Source organism: Haliotis cracherodii, unplaced genomic scaffold, assembly GCF_022045235.1.
Source record: "Haliotis cracherodii isolate W230 unplaced genomic scaffold, xgHalCrac1.p SCAF_1, whole genome shotgun sequence".
Classification (NCBI taxonomy): domain Eukaryota; kingdom Metazoa; phylum Mollusca; class Gastropoda; order Lepetellida; family Haliotidae; genus Haliotis; species Haliotis cracherodii.
Genome location: NW_027266264.1, coordinates 76,004,965 through 76,017,476, shown reverse-complemented (window position 1 = coordinate 76,017,476; position 12,512 = coordinate 76,004,965). Strand labels below are relative to the sequence as shown.

Genomic DNA, 12,512 nt, shown 5'->3' with positions numbered 1-12,512 from the left:
CGATGAGCCGAGTCACTTTGGGAATTCTTCCCGTGTCACAACTGACATTATGTCAAAGCGGCATCAAAAGTAATTCACACACTGTTAAAAAATGTACGAATCTATCTTGAAAAACATTTATTGTTCTGAGACACTAACGTGTGACATGGGAGTCAGATTCATAGTTGAGATTGGCGTAACAATTATTCTTTTCATTTACAACGGGCATCATTGTACTGTCAAGTTCAGTGCTCAGGGGCAACGCTAGTACTTCTGCAAAGCAAAATTCTGCGCATGTTCTGGCGGAAGTAGAATGATGGATAACCTAGGATTATGGGGTATATGACAGTGCTGAGATTGCTCGCCATCATGCCGGCCACGTACAGTTCAAATGGGGCAACCCAGGTCGTTATTGTGGATGTAGTGTAACCTCTATAGTCAATGGTCAGTGCCGTAAGGAGAAGAGCGTGAGATGCGATATAAAGTTGTCCCACCAACAGAAGAGCGATCGTCAGTTTCCGCTGTCGTTGTGCCTTCTTCTGGTTGAAGAGAACGTCTAATGATGCACTAACACATTTCGCTAATGCTTGTTCTTTGTTCCGCTTTGTAACTATGACCCCTATAGCAATGTTCAGCACTAGGAGAACAGTCATCATCGGGGCTGCATTACCCATGGTGACAAAACACACGTATTTCCCCATCATGACGTAAGCCATGTTGCATGCGGTGAAGTTTAGTTGTCTCCCTTGTCTGTCTGCTATGGTGTTGGCGCCCAAGAGTGGAATATTGAAACACACAACTGCATACACCCAGAGCAGTAGTGTCACTTTTTTCATCCGGGACGATGTTACGATGGCCGGATACCGAAGAGGCTTGAAAATACTGATGCTACGTTCCACGGTCATTGCGATAAGAAAAATCAGAGATAGGATCAAGGAAATCAAGGCCGGAGAATTGAGGGCTACACAGGCGAAAGAGTTTGTACCAAACACTTCGAAGTCAGCAACGAGACTCAGTGGATTGGCTACAGCTGATGTGAAAAGATTGGATGCAGCGAAGCTGACTGCTAAGAACATCGAGCCCTGGTTTGACTCGTCTGTCCTCAGTCGAGCCTTGATGAAGGAGTAATTAGTGATGACAGACAGTACGCTAATGACCAACAGTCCTGTAATATGGATGGTGTCGTACATTAAACCGCGACCCATTATTGTCAGAAACCATATGACATGTAGATATGTTTAGTGTGTGAAATTTGCAGCTGGTGATGTCCTCACACCCGGTTGTGTTCCGAACCGTACATGGTGTTTTCTGTTTTTGACGAACAACAGTCTGAAGCACGTAGGTAGAAGAACTTGCTGTAGTTACAGTTGTAGAGGTGGTAAAGGCAGTGGTAGAAGCTGTGTCAGTAGAAACCGCTGAAGTTGCAGTAACAGTAGAAGCTGATGCTAATTTCCTTGTGACAGATCGAATACTTTGGCTCCTGTCCTGCGTTAAAAATAAAATATGTAAGTATGTATCCATCATGGTAAAAGCAATAAATATCTTATCACATAGAAATCAACATTCTGTATAACCCTTTCATGATATAGTCGTTTTTTTAACAACTGGAGATATTGCAAATATTTCCTTATTTTACACAAAAAGACGGGGTAAAAGGCAATTTTGTAACGGTGAAACTATTTTGAGTGAGTTGGTATGGTTTTACTCCGATTTTCGTAGTATTCCAGCAATATTACGGCAGGGGACACTAGAAAGGGATCCATACAGTGTGCCCATGTGGAGAATTGTACTCGGCCTTAAACTATTTCAACCAACTAATCAGTGATACTACCCGTTAAAGAAAATATCTTCTTTGATTGTTCAGAACAGATCGATTCCCCACTGTCACTCTGATAATACATGTACACGTCTAACCTCTAACAAATGTGTTTTGAATTGTATGAGTATCCCCACATGATTTAGTTCACCATCCCAAGATTACCACATACATCAATCCTGCCCAGTTGTGATTAAATACAGACAATAGTATAGTAGTTCAGGGTCATAGAATATCATACCGCTGCCATGTTAAAAGCGTTCTGAATAATTAAAATAAGTTCATGACAGTCGTCGTCATACATTGAATGTTGGGGGCATTTGTCATGTCAACGGGACCTATGCATCTCAGGATCGATACACAAAGAGTGGTGAGTGAGTTGGGTTTAACGCCGCTTTTAACAGTATTCCAGTTATATCGCGGCGTGTCAGCTTAATGTGGGAGGAATGTGTTGCAGGTCTCAGATGTTTACCACTTGATGAAACCCACGAACACGGGTATGGTGCTGACAAACCTAGAAACATAATTGGGGCGAACCTGAATTCGAACCCACAATCATAGGTTTATAGTGTGCCCAAGGGACGCAACTTTGCACAGCAAATCGCTGGGCCACCCGTGCCCCCACATAAAGAGGAGCTCTCCATAGACCGCCATATAGCACGCCCCTATTGCCACTATATGAGATCCACTTCCATGAAGACCACATTAGATTACATCTGACGTTCTTCAAGATATCCCCATAGACGATGGTTGGATATATAATACCCATGATGAAATACATCAAATGTCCCTACAAGATACTTCTACAGGCAATGATAAAATACAGCTGATGTTCCTATATGATATGTCTGTACACCAGATAAAAACATCCAATGTACATCTCAATTGCCCATGATATAATATATGGAATGTTTCTAAATGAGATGTCCATAAACCATGATAAAAAAAACTTCAAATGTCCCTACAAGATAGTTCTATAGACCCTGATAAAATACAGCTGATGTTCCTATATGATATGTCTGTACACCAGATAAAAAACATCCAAAGTACATCTCAATAGCCCATCATATAATATATGGAATGTTTCTAAATGAGATGTCCATAAACCATGATAAAAAAAACTTCAAATGACCCTACAAGATAGTTCTATAGACCATGATAAAATACAGCTGATGTTCCTATATGATATGTCTGTACACCAGATAAAAAACATCCAAAGTACATCTCAATAGCCCATCATATAATATATGGAATGTTCCTACATGAGATGTCAATAAAACATCAAATGTCCCTACAAGATAGTTCTACAGACCATGATAAAATACAGCTGATGTTCCTATATGATATGTCTACACACCAGATAAAATACATCCAATGTATATCTCAACAGCCCGTGATATAATATATGGAATGTTCCTTCATGAGATGTCCATAAACAATGATAATATACATCAAATGTCCCTAAAAGGATAGTTCTACAGACCATGATAAAATACATCTAACGTTCCTTTAAAATATATCCGATGACCATGGTAGAATAAAACTTATGTTCCTACATTAGTTCTCCGTTGCATATGATATAATATATCTAATCTTCCTTTATAATGTTCCATAAATTCGTGAATTTATCAATATTTCCAATTCACATCAGCTTTGAGTGTGATTGCATATATTGTACTTCAATATAATGGACCCCATTGTTACATTCTACATCAAATTCTCTTGCCAAGTTTCGTGAATTTGAATCTATGCATTTTTTCTGTCGACGGGTAAATAATTATTATTATGAAAAACATGATACATGGTTTGAGGTACCAGTATGAGAAATGACCACTAGAATATAACTCAATGTAATGCTAAAATACATGAAATAGCTCACATCCCCAAACAAAACTTAACATCAAGTAAAGATACAAGTATATGACAACACGAGATGAAGTCATAATCATCTGTGATTGTTATAGAATTGTTAATTCAGTAAATGTCCTTATCAAAGTACTCACTTCTTCTGTACGTGGTTCCCTGTTCAGATGATCAGGTGTTTCTGGCGTCCTCTTGCCTCAATACTGTAACATCTAATCTCGCTGAATTCCACACTGATGTCACGTTGTGTAACTACGTCAAAACACTGCACCGACGTGCATTACCCCTGTCACCACTGTTGATCACGAAGCCCTAGCCCAACAAATTATTTTTTCAGATTAGATGATGAAAAATATGCTGTTGTCCTCCTGCTTTTTCTGTCAGCCTAATGACGAACAAAGAGCTGTTGGCGTTACTGGTTAGGTCACATCATAATTATGTGAAAACACAATGGCACGTTTTACATCAATCTTGTTTCTCATTTCAATCGTGGATCATGTTTCCTTCAAGCCAGAAGCAGACTGGCATATGGTTGCGCTCCCGTTGCATAAGCCTTCTCTGCTGAATCAGGTCTAAGGTATGAGGGATGAGTTCGGGCAGTGTTCAAGTAATAACTATCCATTTATACTTATTGGGTAAGGGAGAAAGGATCACACTATGCTGTTTGTATCATCGGGGCAAACGGGGTGGAACGTGGCTTCTGTTTTCCCCCCTGTTTTGTCTTGATAAAAAACCGATGCTGATGAGACAAAAGATGTATTGTTGTTCTCGAGTTGATAAAAGTGGAAAAATTCCGAGGCTTGCCGAGGATTTTTGCCACTTTTATCGACGAGTGTTGATATATTTGATATCAAAAGACACGAGGGTGAGATTTTATTTATCATCCAACATCATTCTTCCAACTTTTTCAATTTGTAGACAGTAACTAACAGTGTCTTCAGTGTAAAATTAACTGCTAAAAGCTTCAGTAGCAGAGCCATTAGTGATGTCATTTGATTGTGTCGTCATGGTAACCAGTGACGTCACTATGGTCTGCAAAGCATTGTGATGTAATTTCATTGCAGCGATAGCTACAGTGTAGATATCGCTTGATCTAATCCAAGCGATATCTCCTGTGGGAGCCAGTTTTGGATGATAAATACAATTAACCAGCCAAGCTTATAATTTGCATGTAAAAGTAATCAGTTTTAGCTTTATGTGGGCCGAGAAAAATGAAAATGGGAATGGAAAAAGACGAGGTCATACCGGAAATGAGAACAGAATATAATCATATTTTTCTTCCTTCGACAATTAGCGAGTGGAACGCGTTAATGATGCAACATGGGAAAGAGAATGTGGGGCCTTGTACGCCAAATAATTAAGAACTGACCTTCACTTTGTGTTAGTTCATTGGAGTATGAACCTTCATAGAGTGAGGGCCAAACTGTATGAACGTCGGATTATTTAGTACGTGTGACTTCATGTTCACACTGACAGCCAAACAACAACCAGCTATATCGCGGAATAAAAAATAGTTCCCCAAAAAGAGAGGTGACATGAGCGTATGGATGCAGAACTTGCTCTTCAGAAACATCTTACGCAACACATGTGTTCATTTAATATCCCCATTAGATGAGAAAGGTCTGTAATGAACTACCTCAGTTAGTCAGTTAGTGAACAATCATGCAGTTAAGCTCTCTTACGTTTCTCAATGTATACTGAAATGCTGAGAATTGATCAGAAATAATGTTTATGTATGTTTTCGTGCTAGGGAATTCCCAGGGTTTTCCCCAGGAATGTGGAAGTAGTCCGTCAGTGTTTACGTCATTTCAAGAACACGGTCTCGTGAAAAACGTATGAACGTCAAATTGTGTCGTTCATACACTTATGAACGTCAATTTCGCGGTCATGTGACCGACCTCTCGTCCAATGGAAAAGTCGCATATCGTGTAAACGTCAAATTAAAAAATTATCAAACATTTACCCTAGGGGGGGACACCAGAAATGGGCTTCACACATTCACACATTGTACCCAAGTCGGGAATCGAACCCGGGTCTTCGGCGTGATGAGAGAACGCTTTTACCACATTCACTGCTGGACAAAGATAGGCTTGCATGTAACGATGTGATACATCATGGTCACTCCCACACCTTCCTGACGTATACCATGTGCACTGTACATCACCTGCTGCTGCAACCTCACATCCACATGTAGAGCATGATGCATGAGCTATGTTTAAAATAACAACACAACATTGTGTCGACTCACTCCGTCTGTCCCCGTCGAGATGCATGTATTGTGTTAACAACGAGAACGCATCACTGTGTCGACCCACTCCTTGTAACCCGGCGAGATGTCGGCGAGGTCGTGTTACGCGTGCCATGAAACGTCGTCGCCGTGACGTTTGCATATCTGTAATAATAGAAGAGGTCAGCAAGGAGTTCTAACTAGCTTTGAAACCAAGTTTTATTTAGATGGAGAAAGATCTTCAAATCTCTGACTGCTGATATTGTAAAACGTTTGTCGATAATGGAAACATTTATAAGAAACCCATGTCTGTGTCCTATGCCGCGATACAGCTGGGATATTGCTGAAAGCGACCATGAAACTGGTACTCACTTACTCACAAATGTTAGTTAGACCCGTGAAGATCCGGGTTAGAATAAGTCTTCAGTATCCAAAGCTTGTCGTAAAAGGCGACTAATGGGATCGTGTGGTCAGGTTCGCTGACGTGGCTGATTGCATACCAATTGCGTGGATCGATGCTCATGATGTAAATCACTGGATTGTCTGGCCCGCTCATGATGTAAATCATTGGATCGTCTGGCCCAGACTCGATAATTTACAGACCGCCGTCATATAGCTGGAATATTGCTGAGTGCTGAGTTAAACAACAAAGTTTCAAACTGGCGACTTTCAAACTGGCACTCGTATTATTACGGGACAGGCCGAATAGCGTTTGCAGGCTACGAAAAAGGGCGAGTGGTGACGAATGCCATTTCAGACTACGCTTGAAATGTTGACAGAGAGTACTCTGGAATGTCGAATAAATGGTCGAGATTGTATGATAGTACATCACACGTGCTAACCCATCTTACGTAAAAAATGTTCATCCCATTGAAGCGAGAGATAGATGATGATTTTGCCGGAATCAGTCTTAAGGGCCGTAACTGTCGTTCGGAATATCACGTGCTAACCTTTTCGAGGTTGCATGATTAGAAAACACACTCCGACTGTCACTTTTCTGATCTGGTAAGCGACGCTCTGATTTTTCGGATGAAAGGTCGTTCGTGAACCGTAAACGGGTGTCCTCATTTTCTCCTTTGTTGAGCGCTTGCGAGAACTAAGATCTGATTTTCTTATGAGATTGTGCCAGCAGGTTCTCACCTATAGTATAACGCTTGTGACTTTACTGCGCAAAGAACGTGGTTCTTCAACAGGCAACTAACTGGCACCCAAACGTGAGCTTTCGCTGCAGATGACACGACTGGCTAAAGAAACGTTCATAAAATATACTTCAGGTCCCCCTGCGGGACAGCTGTAACTTCCATCAAACGCAAACATGATTAGCGACCGCTTCATTATCAAAGCTATACCACATTCCCGAGGATATACTGTTTGTATGTGAGTGAGTTGGGTCTAGCGCTGTATTTCACAGTATTTCAGTTGTTTCAGGGCATGTCACACGAAATCCCTAACAGATGCCGGTCTCACGTGTTTACGACTCGGTGAAACCCACTGGTATGGTGCTGGCAACCTAGTAACATAAATAGGGAGAACCTTGATTCGAATATACGATCATAGGATTCTGAAATGCCTAGGGGACGCAACTCTGCACAGCGAATTGCGTCGCCTCATCAGACGAATGAACCACTTACTGCTTAATGTAACCCCAGTGGGTTCCGCAATATGTTTAGGGGACCACAGGGCCATATTCTAAAAGTGTATCTCCCAAACAAAGGGACCACCTCCGTGGTCTGGTGGTAGAGCGGAAGGTCCGTGGTTCGATCCCCGGCCGCGTAATACCAAAAGACGTTAAAAGATGGGACTTGTTGTTACCCTGCCTGATGCTCGGCAATAAGGGGCTAAAACAAGGATTGGTCGGCTCGGAGTCAGTATACTGTGTCCAAGTGGGGTATTCATGTTAAACTGCGGCATGGTATCTCAGCTAGAGCTAGCTCGGCTGCATTATAAATCGGCATCAGTCCGGACTAATACAAGCAGCCACTCACACACGTGCATACACGTGGCTATATAAGTGCAATAATCTTGGACGCGACGTTACACCCCATTTCACCTCATCTCATCAAGCATAGGCTCATTGTGGACGTAACGCCGGAGTTGTTTTTTTGCCATGGGGTCCAGGTCAGATACGGATTCGACCAGATGTGTAAGAGTCAGTTATAGATGTAGGTTGTGTCTCTATCACATCCCATCCAGGTTTTAAGAAGACTTGACACTTTTATGGATAACAACATCGTATTATTCGTGATGTCATTTCAGGACTCTAGCTATTACAGGGGATTCACTTGATGAAGGGACGAGAGGTAGCTGTTAAATATCCCAAAGAAATTGCTATCCATAAACGTTTCACGTCTTAATGTTCTTCTATATACCTATCCTTCATACGATTATACTGTATACATTTTTCACATTAACACATTTTTCACAATGTGACACTCATAAACCGTAATGATTATCTCTTAGCATGTGTTGCAACTGTCCCATAGCAACAGTATATCAATACCTGTTCATTTGTTCCTCCGCTTGTATATCACATGCTGTGGACCACTTATGTCCATATACACGAGCAGTAGTTATGTCATTTTCCCGAGACAAGGGAGTTAACTGATTGTAAAAGTCCAGTTTCCACCCTTGCCGAACTAGGATGAATTGTCTAGGCTCGATCGTAGCGTCACCAGTGGCTATTACGAGTTATGGCCCTTCTATGTCCCTCCCACTGACCAATCAGATTCCACCTCTCATATCACTTGCATTTGCTTCAAACAAAATGGTCAAGACAATCTGATCGATAATAAAAAAATCATCTATATTGTAATGAAACGGGTCTTACTTCGCGAAGTGCATCAAATCTCGTGATAGAGTAGTTATTAGCACCTTCATTAAAAACATGAACAGATTTGTAAATTATCTGTTGACACCGAGTTGGCGAAACACATGCTTTGAAAATCCTGTAATCAACCTAAATCTGCACGGCAGAACCGGATGTCGTTTTCGTTCCGCGAGTTTGATTGCATAGACTCGTTAGTCCAGCCAAAATATAACTCCATAATTCCAGCCTAGTTCGCCAAGGGTGGAAACTGGTCTCTTATAGTCAGATTAACTCCCTTGCCTCGGGAAGATGTACTTATGTCCATATAGACGACCAATATATACACATGTATGTCCAAAAAGACAACCAATACTTATATCCATATAGACGACCGAATCTTATATCCATATAGACGACCAGTCCTTATGTCCATATAGACGGCCAATACGTATATCCGTATAGACGACCAGCACTTATGTCCATATAGACGACCAGCACTTATGCCCATATTGACGACCAGTCCTTATGCCCATATAGACGATCACTACTTATATCCCTATAGACGGCCAATACTTATATCCCTATAGACGGCCAATACTTATATCCATATAGACGACCAGCATTTATATCCATATAGACGACCAATACTTATGTCCCTATGAACGACCAGTCCTTATATCCATATAGAAGGCCAATACTTATATCCCTATAGACGACCAATACTTATATCCATATAGGCGATCACTACTTATATCCCTATAGACGACAAATACTTATATCCATATAGACGACCAATACTTATATCCATATAGACGACCAGTCCTTATGCCAATATAGACGGCCAATACTTATGCCCATATAGACGACCACTACTTATATCCATATAGACGGCCAATATTTATGCCCATATAGACTACCAGTCCTTACATCCATATATACGACCAATTCTTATATCCATATAGACGACAAGTCCTTATGCCAATATAGACGACCAGTCCTTATATCCATATAGACGACTAATTCTTATATCCATATAGACGACCAGTCCTTATGCCCATATGGACGACCATGACTTATATCCATATAGACGACCAGTCCTTATGCCAACATAGACGACCAGTCCTTATATCCATATATACGACCAATTCTTATGCCCATATAGACGACAAGTCCTTATGCCAATATAGACGACCAGTCCTTATATCCATATAGACGACCAATTCTTATATCCATATAGACGACCAGTCCTTATGCCCATATAGACGACCATGACTTATATGCATATAGACGACCAAATCTTATATCCTATAGACGACCACTACTAACATCCATACAGACGATCAGTCCTTATGCCCATATGGACGGCCAATACGTATGTCCACACAGACGAACAATACTTATGTCCATAGAGACGACCACCGTGTGCGAAATACGCATCAGTCGGAAAGCGCACGTTAAATCTCCAAAGTAAGTAAGTAAGAGACGACCAATACGTATGTCCATATAAACCTTTGCCATGTGTCATCAGGTATCGATGGTATCTTAGACTGTTATTAAAGTGAGACCCGTGTCATATGCAAATGTTTCCCAATGTAACAACGTTGAGGATATATGAAAATAGGAAAAGAGTGGTGCTCATTCGTTTTCAAGGTTTCATGTTTACAAGCGCACTGTCAGGGGCTTCACAAGTAACATGCATCGACAGAAAAGTACAGAGCAATGACAGTCAGTCACACCCGCCAGTGTTTGTTTTACCAAATATCTCCATAATGATGCTTTAGGGCGAATAAAACATGGTCACCAGGTTCGGTGTGTCACAGTGTCCCTCGGTAACAGCTGGCATCAAACATAAGTGGTACGCGTACCCCGCTAGTCTTGGAACAAGTCCAAGGACTACCGCCACAGTTCCTGGCCTCCTTGTGCATGTTTATATAGATAACTTAAAATAATTAATCTTCATTTATTTCCCCGATCGATTTAATGATGACACCAGATAAATATTTTCTTAACCAGATATTGACATCCCACCCTCGTCACAAAGGTATCTTTCGTATCTATGTACTGTGGTGTTGACAGGAGATAAACAGGGCATATCTCTCCGTGGCGTCCCCCTTGCCTCCACCACGGTAACGGTACCGTAGAGCGTCAGAATAAAAGTGGAGAACCATTATTTTAATATCGGCTAGATAGATATATACCACAGATGCACAAACAAAATCGGTACATGCAATACTTGTTTCAATTATTACCAACAGTTTGTTATATGTTTTTGTATTATTTTGGAATGTGAAGTGATCTAAAAACAATGTAAAACAGTTCACAGACTCATTGATGTAGGTACCGTTAGATGCATGTATTGTTATGAATGGGATGAATGTACATGCATTCTTGAGGGGGTTGTGGCGTCATGAGTGACCAAAAGGTCTAAAGGTCACATATTAACCTGCCAGCACCATATCTGTGGTCGTGGATTGTCTTTGCTTAAAGGGGCAATGCGCTCGGGACAACAGGCTGTCATGTTTGATTCAAGCCACGGGATTTTTCAAAAGCCAATTTATGTGTTTGTTGTCGCAAATGTTATAATGTCCATAACTTATGACTTCATAAGGATAATGTCAGTCTTTTCACACAAACACTAATAGTAATGTCTGGATTTTAATTGGTATAATCACCGGACAATTTAACATTGCCCCTCTTTCGGGGTATTTGATAGCGTTAGGATGAAGTATAACCCGTTCTACTGAAGGAACATTGCGAAATAAATATTTATCATGCAACAGGAAAATCTGATGTTTGTACAGTACAGTAAACTACGGTTATAACAAACTCAAGGGGATTACTTATTTAAGTTCGTAATAACCGTAGTTCGTTATAAGTATACATGCAGCATATATACAACAAATGGCCGGGACTAAAAAATAAGTTCATTATATCAGTCAGTTCGATATAAGCATGTTCGTTATAAACGTAGTTCACTGTATTCGATACTGTATTAGTGTTTTTGGCAGATGATTACAGAAGCCCCATTGGACATGTTCTTGCGTGGGAAGTTGTTGGATATCAAAGTGCCTCATTGAGAGAATGGAAGCGAATTGATTGCGACAGCAGAATACATGTGGCGACACGTATTGTAGAGGAAACTCTTGTCCTTGCCTGTTATTCACGTCACCAATTGTGTTGCTGCTGGGGCCAATGCAAGCAGCCCCGGGGAGGGGGGGGGGGGGGGTGTTACTTAGGACAGACGTCGTATAAGATTCAGTAGAAGTCGTCATAGCAGCAGCATTCACTGTCTCGTGTTGACCAATGCTAGTGGAGCGAGTGTGAGGGTTTTTGGGCAGGTTTGTTTGGGATAGATGGGTGAGTGAATGAGTGAGTGTAATTTTTACAACGCTTTTAACAGACTTCCCGCTACATAACGGCGGGACACACCATCATTGGGCCTCACACATTATATCCATGTGGTGAATCGAACCCGGGCCTTACCCCACCGTCACCGTCACTCACTCACTTCGTCTCCCTTCCGATGTTAGCTAATAATGATCTTTATTGATTCACTCCCACAGAATAACGAGTCCTCGGAGAATAAATATTGCAGATGAAGAGCCATTTTAGCGATCAAATGAATCATACTCCGTATGCTTTGAACCATACAAAAACAGTTCCCGTTATATATATTTTATGTCCAATTGGATTTGAAACATTGCCTCTATTTAATGCTTTAGGCGTCTGTTTGTGATCAAGTATAGTGTGAATTCCTCAGCTCGGTGTTAGGGGTAAGTGGACATACTGTCGCACAGACACAACTCTTAACCATATCGATT

General features: G+C 41.1%; 1 protein-coding gene across 1 annotated transcript; it reads right to left on the bottom strand.

The window, feature by feature from the left end:
* Positions 1-224: 224 nt before the first annotated feature.
* LOC139457571 (adenosine receptor A2b-like) lies at positions 225-1,184 on the bottom strand. Its single transcript, XM_071238949.1, has one exon. It carries the CDS (start codon positions 1,182-1,184, stop codon positions 225-227), a length of 960 nt encoding a protein of 319 aa, XP_071095050.1.
* Positions 1,185-12,512: the final 11,328 nt, after the last annotated feature.

Bases quoted from the DNA above. Each gene is read 5' to 3' on its own strand.
- LOC139457571 (XM_071238949.1), bottom strand. From the start codon at position 1,184: ATGGGTCGCGGTTTAATGTACGACACCATCCATATTACAGGACTGTTG.